This window comes from Pseudophryne corroboree, chromosome 1 (genome assembly GCF_028390025.1).
Source record: "Pseudophryne corroboree isolate aPseCor3 chromosome 1, aPseCor3.hap2, whole genome shotgun sequence".
In the NCBI taxonomy this organism is placed as follows: Eukaryota; Metazoa; Chordata; class Amphibia; order Anura; family Myobatrachidae; genus Pseudophryne; species Pseudophryne corroboree.
The window spans coordinates 316,473,199-316,487,263 of NC_086444.1; the positions used below are offsets into that span (position 1 = coordinate 316,473,199).

At 45.9% G+C, this 14,065-nt stretch overlaps 1 protein-coding gene across 2 annotated transcripts in view; it reads left to right on the forward strand.

Annotated features, from left to right (window-relative positions):
• DNAH10 (dynein axonemal heavy chain 10) overlaps nucleotides 1–14,065 on the forward strand; it is a 712,041-nt gene that overhangs the window by 570,591 nt on the left and 127,385 nt on the right. For both annotated transcript variants that reach the window (XM_063964569.1, XM_063964570.1), the window contains 3 exons: nucleotides 5,670–5,822; nucleotides 6,182–6,442; nucleotides 13,089–13,261. In XM_063964569.1, the coding sequence (XP_063820639.1) occupies nucleotides 5,670–5,822; nucleotides 6,182–6,442; nucleotides 13,089–13,261 (587 nt within the window). The remainder of the gene's footprint in view (nucleotides 1–5,669; nucleotides 5,823–6,181; nucleotides 6,443–13,088; nucleotides 13,262–14,065) is intronic.

Genomic DNA, 14,065 nt, shown 5'->3' on the forward strand with positions numbered 1-14,065 from the left:
AGCGTTTAAAAGATGCGTTTCTATATATGCGTGATGCACAGAGGGATATTTGCACCCTGGCATCAAGAGTAAGTGCGATGTCCATTTCTGCCAGAAGATGTTTATGGACACGACAGTGGTCAGGTGATGCGGATTCCAAACGGCACATGGAAGTATTGCCGTATAAAGGGGAGGAGTTATTTGGGGTCGGTCTTTCGGACCTGGTGGCCTTGGCAACAGCTGGAAAATCCACCTTTTTACCCCAACTCACCTCTCAGCAGAAAAAGACACCGTCTTTTCAGCCTCAGTCCTTTCGTCCCCATAAGGGCAAGCGGGCAAAAGGCCAGTCATATCTGCCCCGGGGTAGAGGAAAGGGAAAAAGACTGCAGCAGACAGCCTCTTCCCAGGAACAGAAGCCCTCCACCGCTTCTGCCAAGTCCTCAGCATGACGCTGGGGCCTTACAAGCGGACTCAGGTGCGGTGGGGGGTCGTCTCAAGAGTTTCAGCGCGCAGTGGGCTCACTCGCAAGTGGACCCCTGGATCCTACAGGTAGTATCCCAGGGGTACAGATTGGAATTCGAGACGTCTCCCCCTCGCAGGTTCCTGAAGTCTGCTTTACCAACGTCTCCCTCCGACAGGGAGGCAGTATTGGAAGCAATTCACAAGCTGTATTCCCAGCAGGTGATAATCAAAGTACCCCTCCTACAACAGGGAAAGGGGTATTATTCCACACTATTTGTGGTACCGAAGCCAGACGGCTCGGTGAGACCTATTCTAAATCTGAAATCTTTGAACACTTACATACAAAGGTTCAAATTTAAGATGGAGTCACTCAGAGCAGTGATAGCGAACCTGGAAGAAGGGGACTATATGGTGTCCCTGGACATCAAGGATGCTTACCTTCATGTCCCAATTTGCCCTTCTCACCAAGGGTACCTCAGGTTCGTAGTACAGAACTGTCATTATCAGTTTCAGACACTGCCGTTTGGATTGTCCACGGCACCCCGGGTCTTTACCAAGGTAATGGCCGAAATGATGATTCTTCTTCGAAGAAAAGGCGTCTTAATTATCCCTTACTTGGACGATCTCCTGATAAGGGCAAAGTCCAGGGAACAGTTGGAGGTCGGAGTAGCACTATCTCGGGTACTGCTACAACAGCACGGGTGGATTCTAAATATTCCAAAATCGCAGCTGATCCCGACGACACGTCTGCTGTTCCTAGGGATGATTCTGGACACAGTCCAGAAAAAGGTGTTTCTCCCGGAGGAGAAAGCCAGGGAGTTATCCGAGCTAGTCAGGAACCTCCTAAAACCAGGAAAAGTGTCAGTGCAACATTGCACAAGGGTCCTGGGAAAAATGGTGGCTTCTTACGAAGCGATTCCATTTGGCAGATTTCACGCAAGAACTTTTCAGTGGGATCTGCTGGACAAATGGTCCGGATCGCATCTTCAGATGCATCAGCGGATAACCCTGTCTCCGAGGACAAGGGTGTCTCTTCTGTGGTGGCTGCAGAGTGCTCATCTACTAGAGGGCCGCAGATTCGGCATTCAGGATTGGATCCTGGTGACCACGGATGCCAGCCTGAGAGGCTGGGGAGCAGTCACACAGGGAAGAAATTTCCAGGGAACGTGGTCAAGTCTAGAGACTTCTCTCCACATAAATATACTGGAGCTAAGGGCAATTTACAATGCTCTATGCCTAGCAAGACCTCTGCTTCAAGGTCAGCCGGTGCTGATCCAGTCGGACAACATCACGGCAGTCGCCCACGTAAACAGACAGGGCGGCACAAGAAGCAGGAGGGCAATGGCAGAAGCTGCAAGGATTCTTCGATGGGCGGAAAATCATGTGATAGCACTGTCAGCAGTGTTCATTCCGGGAGTGGACGACTGGGAAGCAGACTTCCTCAGCAGGCACGACCTCCACCCGGGAGAGTGGGGACTTCACACGGAAGTCTTCCACATGATTGTGAACCATTGGGAAAAACCAAAGGTGGACATGATGGCGTCCCGCCTCAACAAAAAACTGGACAGGTATTGCGCCAGGTCAAGGGACCCTCAGGCAATAGCTGTGGACGCTCTGGTAACACCGTGGGTGTACCAGTCAGAGTATGTGTTCCCTCCTCTTCCTCTCATACCCAAGGTACTGAGAATTATAAGACGGAGAGGAGTAAGAACTATACTCGTGGCTCCGGATTGGCCAAGGAGGACTTGGTACCTGGAACTTCAAGAGATGCTCACAGAGGACCCATGGCCTCTGCCGTTAAGAAGGGACTTGCTTCAGCAAGGACCCTGTCTGTTCCAAGACTTACCGCGGCTGCGTTTGACGGCATGGCGGTTGAACGCCGGATCCTAAGGGAAAAAGGCATTCCGGAAGAGGTCATACCTACCCTGGTCAAAGCCAGGAAGGAGGTGACCGCACAACATTATCACCGCATTTGGCGAAAATATGTTGCGTGGTGTGAGGCCAGGAAGGCCCCCACGGAGGAATTTCAACTCGGTCGATTCCTGCATTTCCTGCAAACAGGAGTGTCTATGGGCCTCAAATTGGGGTCCATTAAGGTTCAAATTTTGGCCCTGTCGATTTTCTTCCAGAAAGAATTGGCTTCAGTTCCTGAAGTCCAGACATTCGTCAAGGGAGTACTGCATATACAACCCCCTTTTGTGCCTCCAGTGGCACCGTGGGATCTCAACGTAGTTCTGGGATTCCTCAAATCACATTGGTTTGAACCGCTCAAATCTGTGGATTTGAAATATCTCACATGGAAAGTGACCATGCTGTTGGCCCTGGCCTCGGCCAGGCGAGTGTCAGAATTGGCGGCTTTGTCTCACAAAAGCCCATATCTGATTTTCCATTCGGACAGGGTAGAACTGCGGACTCGTCCCCAGTTTCTCCCTAAGGTGGTGTCAGCGTTTCACCTGAACCAACCTATTGTGGTGCCTGCGGCTACTAGGGACTTGGAGGACTCCAAGTTGCTAGACGTTGTCAGGGCCCTGAAAATATATATTTCCAGGACGGCTGGAGTCAGGAAAACTGACTCGCTGTTTATCCTGTATGCACCCAACAAGCTGGGTGCTCCTGCTTCTAAGCAGACGATTGCTCGTTGGATTTGTAGTACAATTCAGCTTGCACATTCTGTGGCAGGCCTGCCACAGCCAAAATCTGTAAATGCCCATTCCACAAGGAAGGTGGGCTCATCTTGGGCGGCTGCCCGAGGGGTCTCGGCTTTACAACTTTGCCGAGCTGCTACTTGGTCAGGGGCAAACACGTTTGCAAAATTCTACAAATTTGATACCCTGGCTGAGGAGGACCTGGAGTTCTCTCATTCGGTGCTGCAGAGTCATCCGCACTCTCCCGCCCGTTTGGGAGCTTTGGTATAATCCCCATGGTCCTGACGGAGTCCCCAGCATCCACTTAGGACGTCAGAGAAAATAAGAATTTACTTACCGATAATTCTATTTTTCGTAGTCCGTAGTGGATGCTGGGCGCCCATCCCAAGTGCGGATTGTCTGCAATACTTGTACATAGTTATTGTTACAAAAATCGGGTTATTTTTGTTGTGAGCCATCTTTTCAGAGGCTCCTCTGTTATCATGCTGTTAACTGGGTTCAGATCACAAGTTGTACAGTGTGATTGGTGTGGCTGGTATGAGTCTTACCCGGGATTCAAAATCTTTCCTTATTGTGTACGCTCGTCCGGGCACAGTATCCTAACTGAGGCTTGGAGGAGGGTCATAGGGGGAGGAGCCAGTGCACACCACCTAGTCCTAAAGCTTTTACTTTTGTGCCCTGTCTCCTGCGGAGCCGCTAATCCCCATGGTCCTGACGGAGTCCCCAGCATCCACTACGGACTACGAGAAATAGAATTATCGGTAAGTAAATTCTTATTATTTACATGGTTACAATTTACACAGGAAGCAGTTATTACAAACTAATTCATTACAGACACGGCCAGCAATACATCACCATATTTGCTCAATGCACCTTCCACTCCATGGTGGTCATTCCGAGTTGTTCGCTCACTAGCTACTTTTAGCAGAAATGCAAACGCAAAGCCGCCGCCCTCTGGGAGTCTATCTTAGCATAGCAGAATTGCTAACGAAAGATTAGCAATTCTGCTATTAAGTATTTCCTTTCAGATTCTGAGTAGCTCCATACCTACTCCTAGATTGCGATCACCTCAGTCCGTTTAGTTCCTGGTTTGACGTCACAAACATGCCCAGCGTCCGGCCAGCCACTCCCCCATTTCCCCAGCCACTCCTGCGTTTTCTGCTGGCACGCCTGCGTTTTTTAGCACACTCCCAGAAAACGCTCAGTTACCACCCAGAAACACCCACTTCCTGTCAATCATTCTCTGATCAACAGAGCGACTGAAAAGCTTTGTTCGCCTGTGAGTAAAATAGCATAGTTTTGTGTAAAATTGCTTAGCGCATGCGCAGAACTGTCGGATTTTAACCTATTAGCAATTCTGCTAAAAATAGCAGCGAGCGAACAACTCGGAATGACCACCCATCTCTCTCTCTCTCTCTCTCTCTCAGCAAAAACAAACAGCAACTAGACAGATTGCATCTCAACCATCACCCGGGACAAACAGGAAACTCTTCTGTGTGGGATCAGCTATACACTGAGTCTGTTGGGGGTGTATAGGTTTTCTGTTATTGGTCTAGGGGAGGGAACTTTCTCATTCATGATGAGTCATTGGTCAGTGTGAGGGCTTTTGTTCAAGGTTGCTGGCCTCTGGTTTCCTGTCCACACATGCTCCTTTGAAAATCCTTTTGTTCAAGTAAAAGTGACTTCATATTCCTTCATTTAATCATATCTACTCATGGCAATGTGCTACAACTTAATCACAGGCATCAATTTGGCACACACATTAATCTGGTTACTTTGACACCAAGCACGACATGTCCATCTTGCTCCGCTCCAACAATACACACACATGACATTATACTCCATTATATCATTTGAAACCTTATGATGTCTGGTGCTTGATATGTTTAAATTTATGTGCTGTATGAAATATGTGTTGAATATATCTTTGTGGCATGTCTGTGTAAATGCTATGTTACCATATATTGCTGTGCTCGCTGTGCGTATTTGCATGCATAGCAACTCATCTGTTTCTAGTTTGGATGTTCTCTCTATGTAATATTTTTGACTTCGACAGGACACAACCCCAGATAAGTGTTGTAGGAGGCACATCTATTGTCAGCAATTGAGAGCTGGTTCAGCAATATGCAATGATGATGATAAGTTTCAGTTGCATTTGATTTGCTTATAATATTTTGACCCCTCCAGTACTTACATCACCAACCATCATGACTATACGTACTATATCAAGTTGAGGCAGTCTAGTCACATTAATTAATTGAGAGGTAGTTATTTGCTACACTCTTAAAAGTTTGTCATTTTACATCTATTTTGGCATTAGTGCATGAGCAGAGTCACATTTATGAACCTAAATTTGTTATGTACATTTCCAAACATAATTCTTGTAAACTGTTGTTTAGTTACAATGGCAAAAGGAACAGCATAGACCAAGTATATCTTTCCTTTCTGTTTTTTGTTGATGGCAAATTTCCCATATTTCACACACTGTGAGTATTATACTCCAAAAGTAGAAACATAACCAATTAATACCTATTTTCAAATAATTAAATTTTCAAAAATTTTTTGTTTTTGATGTCTTGGCAGATTCTTCTGACTATCAATTTTTCCTCTCGTACAACCTCTATGGACATCCAAAGGAATCTGGAAGCCAATGTAGAGAAACGTACAAAGGATACCTATGGGCCACCTATGGGCAAACGCTTGCTGGTGTTCATGGATGACATGAATATGCCGAAGGCTAGTTTACTTATGACATTTTGCCGTATCTGCTACAATACTGTCTCCAAACATCTGTGCCCAGATACTCATCACAGTGTATGGTCTTCATACGTGAGAATATGGGCCTAATTCCAAGTGGATGCAAAGTTGCAGGAAGCGGCAGAAGCCAGATTTACTACCTTATGCTAATGCGAGAAGCACTGTTAATCTATAATTTTATCTAAATGATTTTTCACTTAATTAATATTGAAAGTGTATAATTTTCTCAAGTGTAACCTAACATCTTAGTGTTCCCTGACTAACGCTTAATTAAATATAAATGGTAGGTATACAATGGCAATACCAGTATCCAATGTTGATCTCCATTTGATACATAGGTGGATGAGTATGGAACACAACAGCCCATTGCCCTGCTGAAGTTGCTGCTGGAGAAGGGCGGCATGTATGACCGTGGCAAGGAGCTTAACTGCAAGTTTCTTCGGGACCTTGGATTTATAGCTGCAATGGGAAAAGCTGGTGGTGGCCGTAATGAAGTGGACACACGCTTTATTTCCCTCTTTACTGTATTTAATGTACTTTTCCCTGCAGAAGAGTCCTTGCACCGTATTTACTTCTCTATCTTACATGGACACATAATGGTAATTTCATCATTCGCAGACTTAAGCAATAAGATTTTTTAAAATATTTTCTGTGTGTATATTATTGTAGCAATATAAAAAAAAAATGTAAACATCATTTCTCTATCGTCCTAGTGGATGCTGGGGTTCCTGAAAGGACCATGGAAATAGCGGCTCCGCAGGAGACAGGGCACAAAAAGTAAAGCTTTAGGATCAGGTGGTGTGCACTGGCTCCTCCCCCTATGACCCTCCTCCAAGCCTCAGTTAGATTTTTGTGCCCGGCCGAGAAGGGTGCAATCTAGGTGGCTCTCCTAAAGAGCTGCTTAGAAAAGTTTAGCTTAGGTTTTTTATTTTACAGTGAGTCCTGCTGGCAACAGGATCACTGCAACGAGGGACTTAGGGGAGAAGAAGTGAACTCACCTGCGTGCAGGATGGATTGGCTTCTTGGCTACTGGACATTAGCTCCAGAGGGACGATCACAGGTACAGCCTGGATGGTCACCGGAGCCTCGCCGCCGGCCCCCTTGCAAATGCTGAAACGAGAAGAGGTCCAGAATCGGCGGCAGAAGACTCCTCAGTCTTCTTAAGGTAGCGCACAGCACTGCAGCTGTGCGCCATTTTCCTCTCAGCACACTTCACATGGCAGTCACTGAGGGTGCAGGGCGCTGGGAGGGGGGCGCCCTGGGAGGCAAATGAAAACCTTTTTTGGCTAAAAATACCTCACATATAGCCTCCGGGGGCTATATGGAGATATTTAACCCCTGCCAGAATCCGTTAAGAGCGGGAGACGAGGCCGCCGAAAAAGGGGCGGGGCCTATCTCCTCAGCACACAGCGCCATTTTCCCTCACAGAAAGGCTGGAGGGAAGGCTCCCAGGCTCTCCCCTGCACTGCACTACAGAAACAGGGTTAAAACAGAGAGGGGGGGGCACTAATTTGGCGTTAGAAATATATAAAAAAGATGCTATAAGGGAAAACACTTATATAAGGTTGTCCCTATATAATTATAGCGTTTTTGGTGTGTGCTGGCAAACTCTCCCTCTGTCTCTCCAAAGGGCTAGTGGGTCCTGTCCTCTATCAGAGCATTCCCTGTGTGTGTGCTGTGTGTCGGTACGTGTGTGTCGACATGTATGAGGACGATGTTGGTGAGGAGGCGGAGCAATTGCCTGTAATGGTGATGTCACTCTCTAGGGAGTCGACACCGGAATGGATGGCTTATTTAGGGAATTACGTGATAATGTCAACACGCGCCAAGGTCGGTTGACGACATGAGACGGCCGACAAACAATTAGTACCGGTCCAGACGTCTCAAAAACACCGTCAGGGGTTTTAAAACGCCCGTTTACTTTAGTCGGTCGACACAGACACAGACAGGGACACTGAATCCAGTGTCGACGGTGAATAAACAAACGTATTCCTTATTAGGGCCACACGTTAAGGGCAATAAAGGAGGGTTACATATTTCTGATACTACAAGTACCACAAAAGAGGGTATTATGTGGGATGTGAAAAAACTACCGTAGTTTTTCCTGAATCAGATAAATTAAATGAAGTGTGTGATGATGCGTGGGTTTCCCCCGATAGAAAATATGGGCGGTATACCCTTTCCCGCCAGAAGTTAGGGCGCTTTGGGAAACACCCCTTAGGGTGGATAAGGCGCTCACACGCTTATCAGAACAAGTGGCGGTACCGTCTATAGATAGGGCCGTCCTCAAGGAGCCAGCTGACAGGAGGCTGGAAAAATATCATAAAAAGTATATACACACATACTGGTGTTATACTGCGACCAGCGATCGCCTCAGCCTGGATGGGCAGAGCTGGGGTGGCTTGGTCGGATTCCCTGACTAAAAATATAGAGCATTTAATGGATGTATTTCTATATATGCGAGATGCACAGAGGGATATTTGCACTCTGGCATCAAGAGTAAGTGCAATGTCCATATCTGCCAGAAGATGTTTATGGACACGACAGTGGTCAGGTGATGCAGATTCCAAACGGCACAAAGGTGTATTGCCGTATAAAGGAAGAGGAGTTATTTGGGGTCGGTCCATCGGACCTGGTGGCCACGGCAACTGCTGGAAAATCCACCGTTTTTACCCTAAGTCACATCTCTGCAGAAAAAGACACCGTCTTTTCAGCTTCAGTCCTTTCGTCCCTATAAGAGTCATATCTGCCCAGGGATAGAGGAAAGGGAAGAAGACTGCAGCAGGCAGCCCATTCCCAGGAACAGAAGCGTTCCACCGCTTCTGACAAGCTCTCAGCATGACGCTGAGACCGTACAGGACCCCTGGATCCTACAAGTAGTATCCCAGGGGTACAGTTTGGAATGTCGAGACGTTTCCCCTGCGCAGGCTCCTGAAGTCTGCTTTACCAAGGTCTCCCTCCGACAAGGAGGCAGTATGGGAAAAAATTCACGAGCTGTATTCCCAGCAGGTGATAATTAAATTACCCCTCCTTCAACAAGAAAAGGGGTATTATTCCACACTATATTGTGGTACTGAAGCCAGAAGGCTAGGTGAGACCTATTCTAAATCTAAAAAAATTTGAACACTTACAAAGGTTCAAATCAAGATGGAGTCACTCAGAGCAGTGATAACGAACCGGGAAGTAGGGGACTATCTGGTGTCCCGAGACATCAGGGATGCTTACCTCCATGTCCCAAATTTGCCCTTATCACTAAGGGTACCTCAGGTTCGTGGTACAGAACTGTCACTATCAGTTTCAGACGCTGCCGTTTGGATTGTCTACGGCACCCCGGGTCTTTACCAAGGTAATGGCCGGAATGATGGTTCTTCTTCGAAGAAAAGGCGTCTTAATTATCCCTTACTTGGACGATCTCCTGATAAGGGCAAAGTCCAGGGAACAGTTGGAGGTCGGAGTAGCACTATCTCGGATACTGTTACAACAGCAGGGGTGGATTCTAAATATTCCAAAATCGCAGCTGATCCCGACAACAAGTCTCCTGTGCTTAGGGATGATTCTGGACACAGTCCAGAAAAAGGTGTTTCTCCCGGAAGAGAAAGCCAGGGAGTTATCCGAGCTAGTCAGGAACCTCCTAAAATCAGTGCATCATTGCACAAGGGCCATGGTAAAAAAAAAAAAATGGCGACTTCCTTCGAAGCAATTCCAGTCGGCAGATTTCATGCAAGAACTTTTCAGTGGGATCTGCTGGACAAATGGTCCGGATCGCATCTTCAGATGCATCAGCGGATAACCCTATATCCAAGGACAAGGGTGTCTCTCCTGTCGTGGTTACAGAGTGCTCATCTTCTAGAGGGCCGCAGATTCGGCATTCAGTTTTGGATGTTGGTGACCACGGAGGCCAGCCCGAGAGGCTGGGGAGCAGTCACACAAGGAAAAAATTTCCAGGGAGTGTGATCAAGTCTGGAGATTTTTCTCCACATAAATATAGCTAAGGGTAAATTTATAATGCTCTAAGCTTAGCAAGACCTCTGCTTCAAGGTCAGCCGGTATTGATCCAGTGGGATAAAACATCACGGCAGTCGCCCACGTAAATAGACAGGGCGGCACAAGAAGCAGGAGGGCAGTGGCAAAAACTGCAAGGACTTTTCGCTGGGCGGAAAATCATGTGATAGCACTGTCAGCAGTGTTTCATTCCGGGAATGGAAACTGGGAAGCAGACTTCCTCAGTAGGCACGACCTCCACCCGGCAGAGTGGGAACTTCATGGGGAAGTTTTCCACATAATTGTAAACCGTTGGGAATTACCAAAGGTGGACATGATGGCGTCCCGTCTGAACAAAAAAACGGGACAGGTATTGCGCCAGGTTAAGAGACCCTCAGGCAATAGCTGTGGACGTTCTGGTAACACCGTGGGTGTACCAGTCGGTGTATGTGTTCCATCCTCTGCTTTTCATACCTAAGGTACTGAGAATTATAAGACGTAGAGGAGTAAGAACTATACTCATGGCTCCGGATTGGCCAAGAAGGACTTGGTACCCGGAACTTCAAGAGATGCTCACAGAGGACTTATGGCCTCTGCCGCTAAGAAGGGACTTGTTTCAGCAAGTACCATGTCTGTTCCAAGACTTACCGCAGCTGCGTTTGACGGCATGGCGGTGGAACGCCGGATCCTAAGGGAAAAGGCATTCAGGAAGAGGTCATTCCTACCCTGGTCAAAGCCAGAAAGGAGGTGACCGCACAACATTATCACCACATGTGGCGAAAATATGTTGCGTGGTGTGAGGCCAGGAAGGCCCCACGAAGAAATTTCAACTCGGTCGATTCCTGCATTTCTTGCAAACAGGAGTGTCTATGGGCCTCAAATTGGGGTCCATTAAGGTTCAAATTTCGGCCCTGTCGATTTTTCTTCCAGAAAGAATTGGCTTCAGTTCCTGAAGTCCAGAAGTTTGTCAAGGGAGTATTGCATATACAACCCCCTTTTGTGCCTCCAGTGGCACTGTGGGATCTCAACGTAGTTCTGGGATTCCTCAAAACACATTGGTTTAAAACCAGTCAAATCTGTGGATTTGAAGCATCTCACATGGAAAGTGAACATGCTCTTGGACCTGGCCTGGACCAGGCGAGTGTCAAATTGGTGGTTTTTTTTTTCTCAAAAAAGCCCATATCTGTTTGTCCATTCGGACAGGGCAGAGCTGCGGACTCGTCCCCAGTTCTCTCCCTAAGGTGGTGTCAGTGTTTCACCTGAACCAGCTTATTGTGGTGTCTTGCGCCTACTAGGGACTTGGAGGACTCCAAGTTGCTAGATGTGGTCAGGGCCCTGAAAATATAGGTTCCAGGACGGCTGGAGTCAGGAAAACTGACTTGCTGTTATCCTGTATGCACCCAACAAACTGGGTGCTCTTGCTTTTAAGCAGACTTTTGCTAGTTGGATGTGTAATACAATTCAGCTTGCACATTCTGTGGCAGGCCTGCCACAGCCAAAATATGTAAATGCCCATTCCGCAAGGAAGGTGGGCTCATCTTGGGCGGCTGCCCGAGGGGTCTCGGCTTTACAACTTTGCCGAGCGGCTATTTAGTCAGGGGCAAACACGTTTGTAAAATCCTACAAATTTGATACCCTGGCTAAGGAGGACCTGGAGTTCTCTCATTCGGTGCTGCAGAGTCATCCGCACTCTCCCGCCCGTTTGGGAGCTTTGGTATAATCCCCATGGTCCTTTCAGGAACCCCAGCATCCACTAGGACGATAGAGAAAATAAGAATTTACTTACCGATAATTCTATTTCTCTGAGTCCGTAGTGGATGCTGGGCGCCCATCCCAAGTGCGGATTATCTGCATTACTTGTACATAGTTACAAAAATCGGGTTATTATTGTTGTGAGCCATCCTTTCAGAGGCTCCGCTGTTATCATACTGTTAACTGGGTTCAGATCACAGGTTGTACAGTGTGATTGGTGTGGTTGGTATGAGTCTTACCCGGGATTCATAAATCCTTCCTTATTGTGTACGCTCGTCCGGGCACAGTACCTAACTGAGGCTTGGAGGAGGGTCATAGGGGGAGGAGCCAGTGCACACCACCTGATCCTAAAGCTTTACTTTTTGTGCCCTGTCTCCTGCGGAGCCGCTATTTCCATGGTCCTTTCAGGAACCCCAGCATCCACTACGGACTCCGAGAAATAGAATTATCGGTAAGTAAATTCTTATTTTAAAACTACTTAGACGGTAGCCGGACTTTGGGTAAACAGTGTCTATATAGACAGTCAATAGGTCGAAAACATATAGTCGAAAGGCATTAGTTGAACAGGGTCAAAAGGTCGACAAGTTTTATTTTTTGTGGCTGGGTTCACATTTTATTTCAACCTTTGCTCGTCCACGTGGACTACGATTGTAGAATAATAACATGTGCTGAGAGCAGCAGCAGCAGTAGAGCAGGGCCCCTTGCTCGCAGCATGGCAAGCGAAGCAAGCCCATGAGGTTCTACGTTATGACTAATTGGGGTTACAGGTGATAAAACATTCAAAATGACCTAAAAAAAGACATAAAAACTTGTGTCCATCTCTTTTTGAGTCAACCATTTCCATGTCGACCTTTTGCACTGTCTACGTTTTACCTGTCCATCTTCTGACCCTGTCGTCAATATGGTGTCATCCTATTTACTGTCTATCTAATAACTGTAGCCCTTCTATACCACACCCACTTAGACTAAGGGGCATATTCAGTTATATGCAAGCTGCCATCCTATTTTCTACCTCTTTAGGGTAGGCTGGTTTTGCGCACACCATCTATAGACTGCGAACAGAATCAGCCTCCTGTAGCTGCACATGGAACCCACCAAAATGGTTCCCGGGCTTCCATGCTGAATGTAATCTGCCTCTAAATGGAATTTTGTGTACTTCTCTATGTAATTACTAATCCAGTAAGTGACTTGTAGGACAAGTCAATTATGTGACCAGGACACATATAATTGCAAAATAGGGATATTTTAACCACTTATCACTTATTTTAACCACTTAACTGGCATGGTCAGATAATATGCGACCGTGCTGCTCCACTCTGTCCCCAAGTTTTTTACGAGGATAACCGTTCACAGATGTGCATAATATAATATATCAATATTTAAAAAAAATACTTTTTAAACTGGATTAAATAAAAAAAAACAATGTTATAAATGGTTTTGAAGGGAAAAATTGTCAGTTAAGTGATTAAATGAGAATAATCCAAATGATTAATCTGCTACTGTCGTCTGCAGATATTTAATGAAGATATCCAGGCAATTTGTAATAAGATGACTTATTGTACTCTTGAGCTTTATAAAATGATTGTTCGGGATCTTCCTCCAACACCTTCAAAGTTCCATTATATATTTAACCTTCGAGACCTCTCCCGTGTATTTAATGGATTGATTTTAACGACCCCAGAAAGGTATTTTTTGTGTTTATTTTCATCACAGATTTTAGATTTAGTTTTATTCACAATTACTTGGGATGTTGTTCATTGGTTTTTTGTTCAGTTTGTTTTATTTTAGCACAACAGGATGGATCTAATACGGAGCTAGCTTCAGTTGTTCGAATTGTAAATTGTAGACGTAAAACAAATTTGTAAAAAAAAACCCACAATTTTGGAAATATGCAACTATTATAAGATGCATGCGTGTCTGCACCAGTAGCATATTTTACAGGATTATGTTGGGCATATAACGGTACACTTATAGTAAATCTATGTTATTAATCATTAGTTTTCAATAAAACATAAAAAAATGTAATGTATCAGACACAATTAGCAAAAACACGCATACAACTTTAATATACACACAGGAAACAAACAAAGCACCAACTATTGTAACCAATGAATTTGTATTATTTATCCACTCAGAAGCTGGATCTCTGCATGCATGACATAAGAGGTTTTTTCTTTGGGTCTCGACTGGGTTGCTACCTTGCAGACACACACAAGAGAATCGTTTAATGGGAGTATCATGGGAGTGGACATGTAGTGAGAGTTCCTTGCTATTCTGTGGCATACATATGGCAATGGGACACCTGTTTTATACGGATCTGTGCGTAGCTGTAAGTGCCAGTACTAATGATTGGATGAAAAAACAGTCAGCGGTGTGGCTATATCCATGCAGCCATGCAGATAGCCGCTTTAGCATCTGGTACTAAATCTGGCTGTGGCGTCTGTCCAGACTTGGAGCCATTTTGCGTACAATTCCATATCAAGTCCATA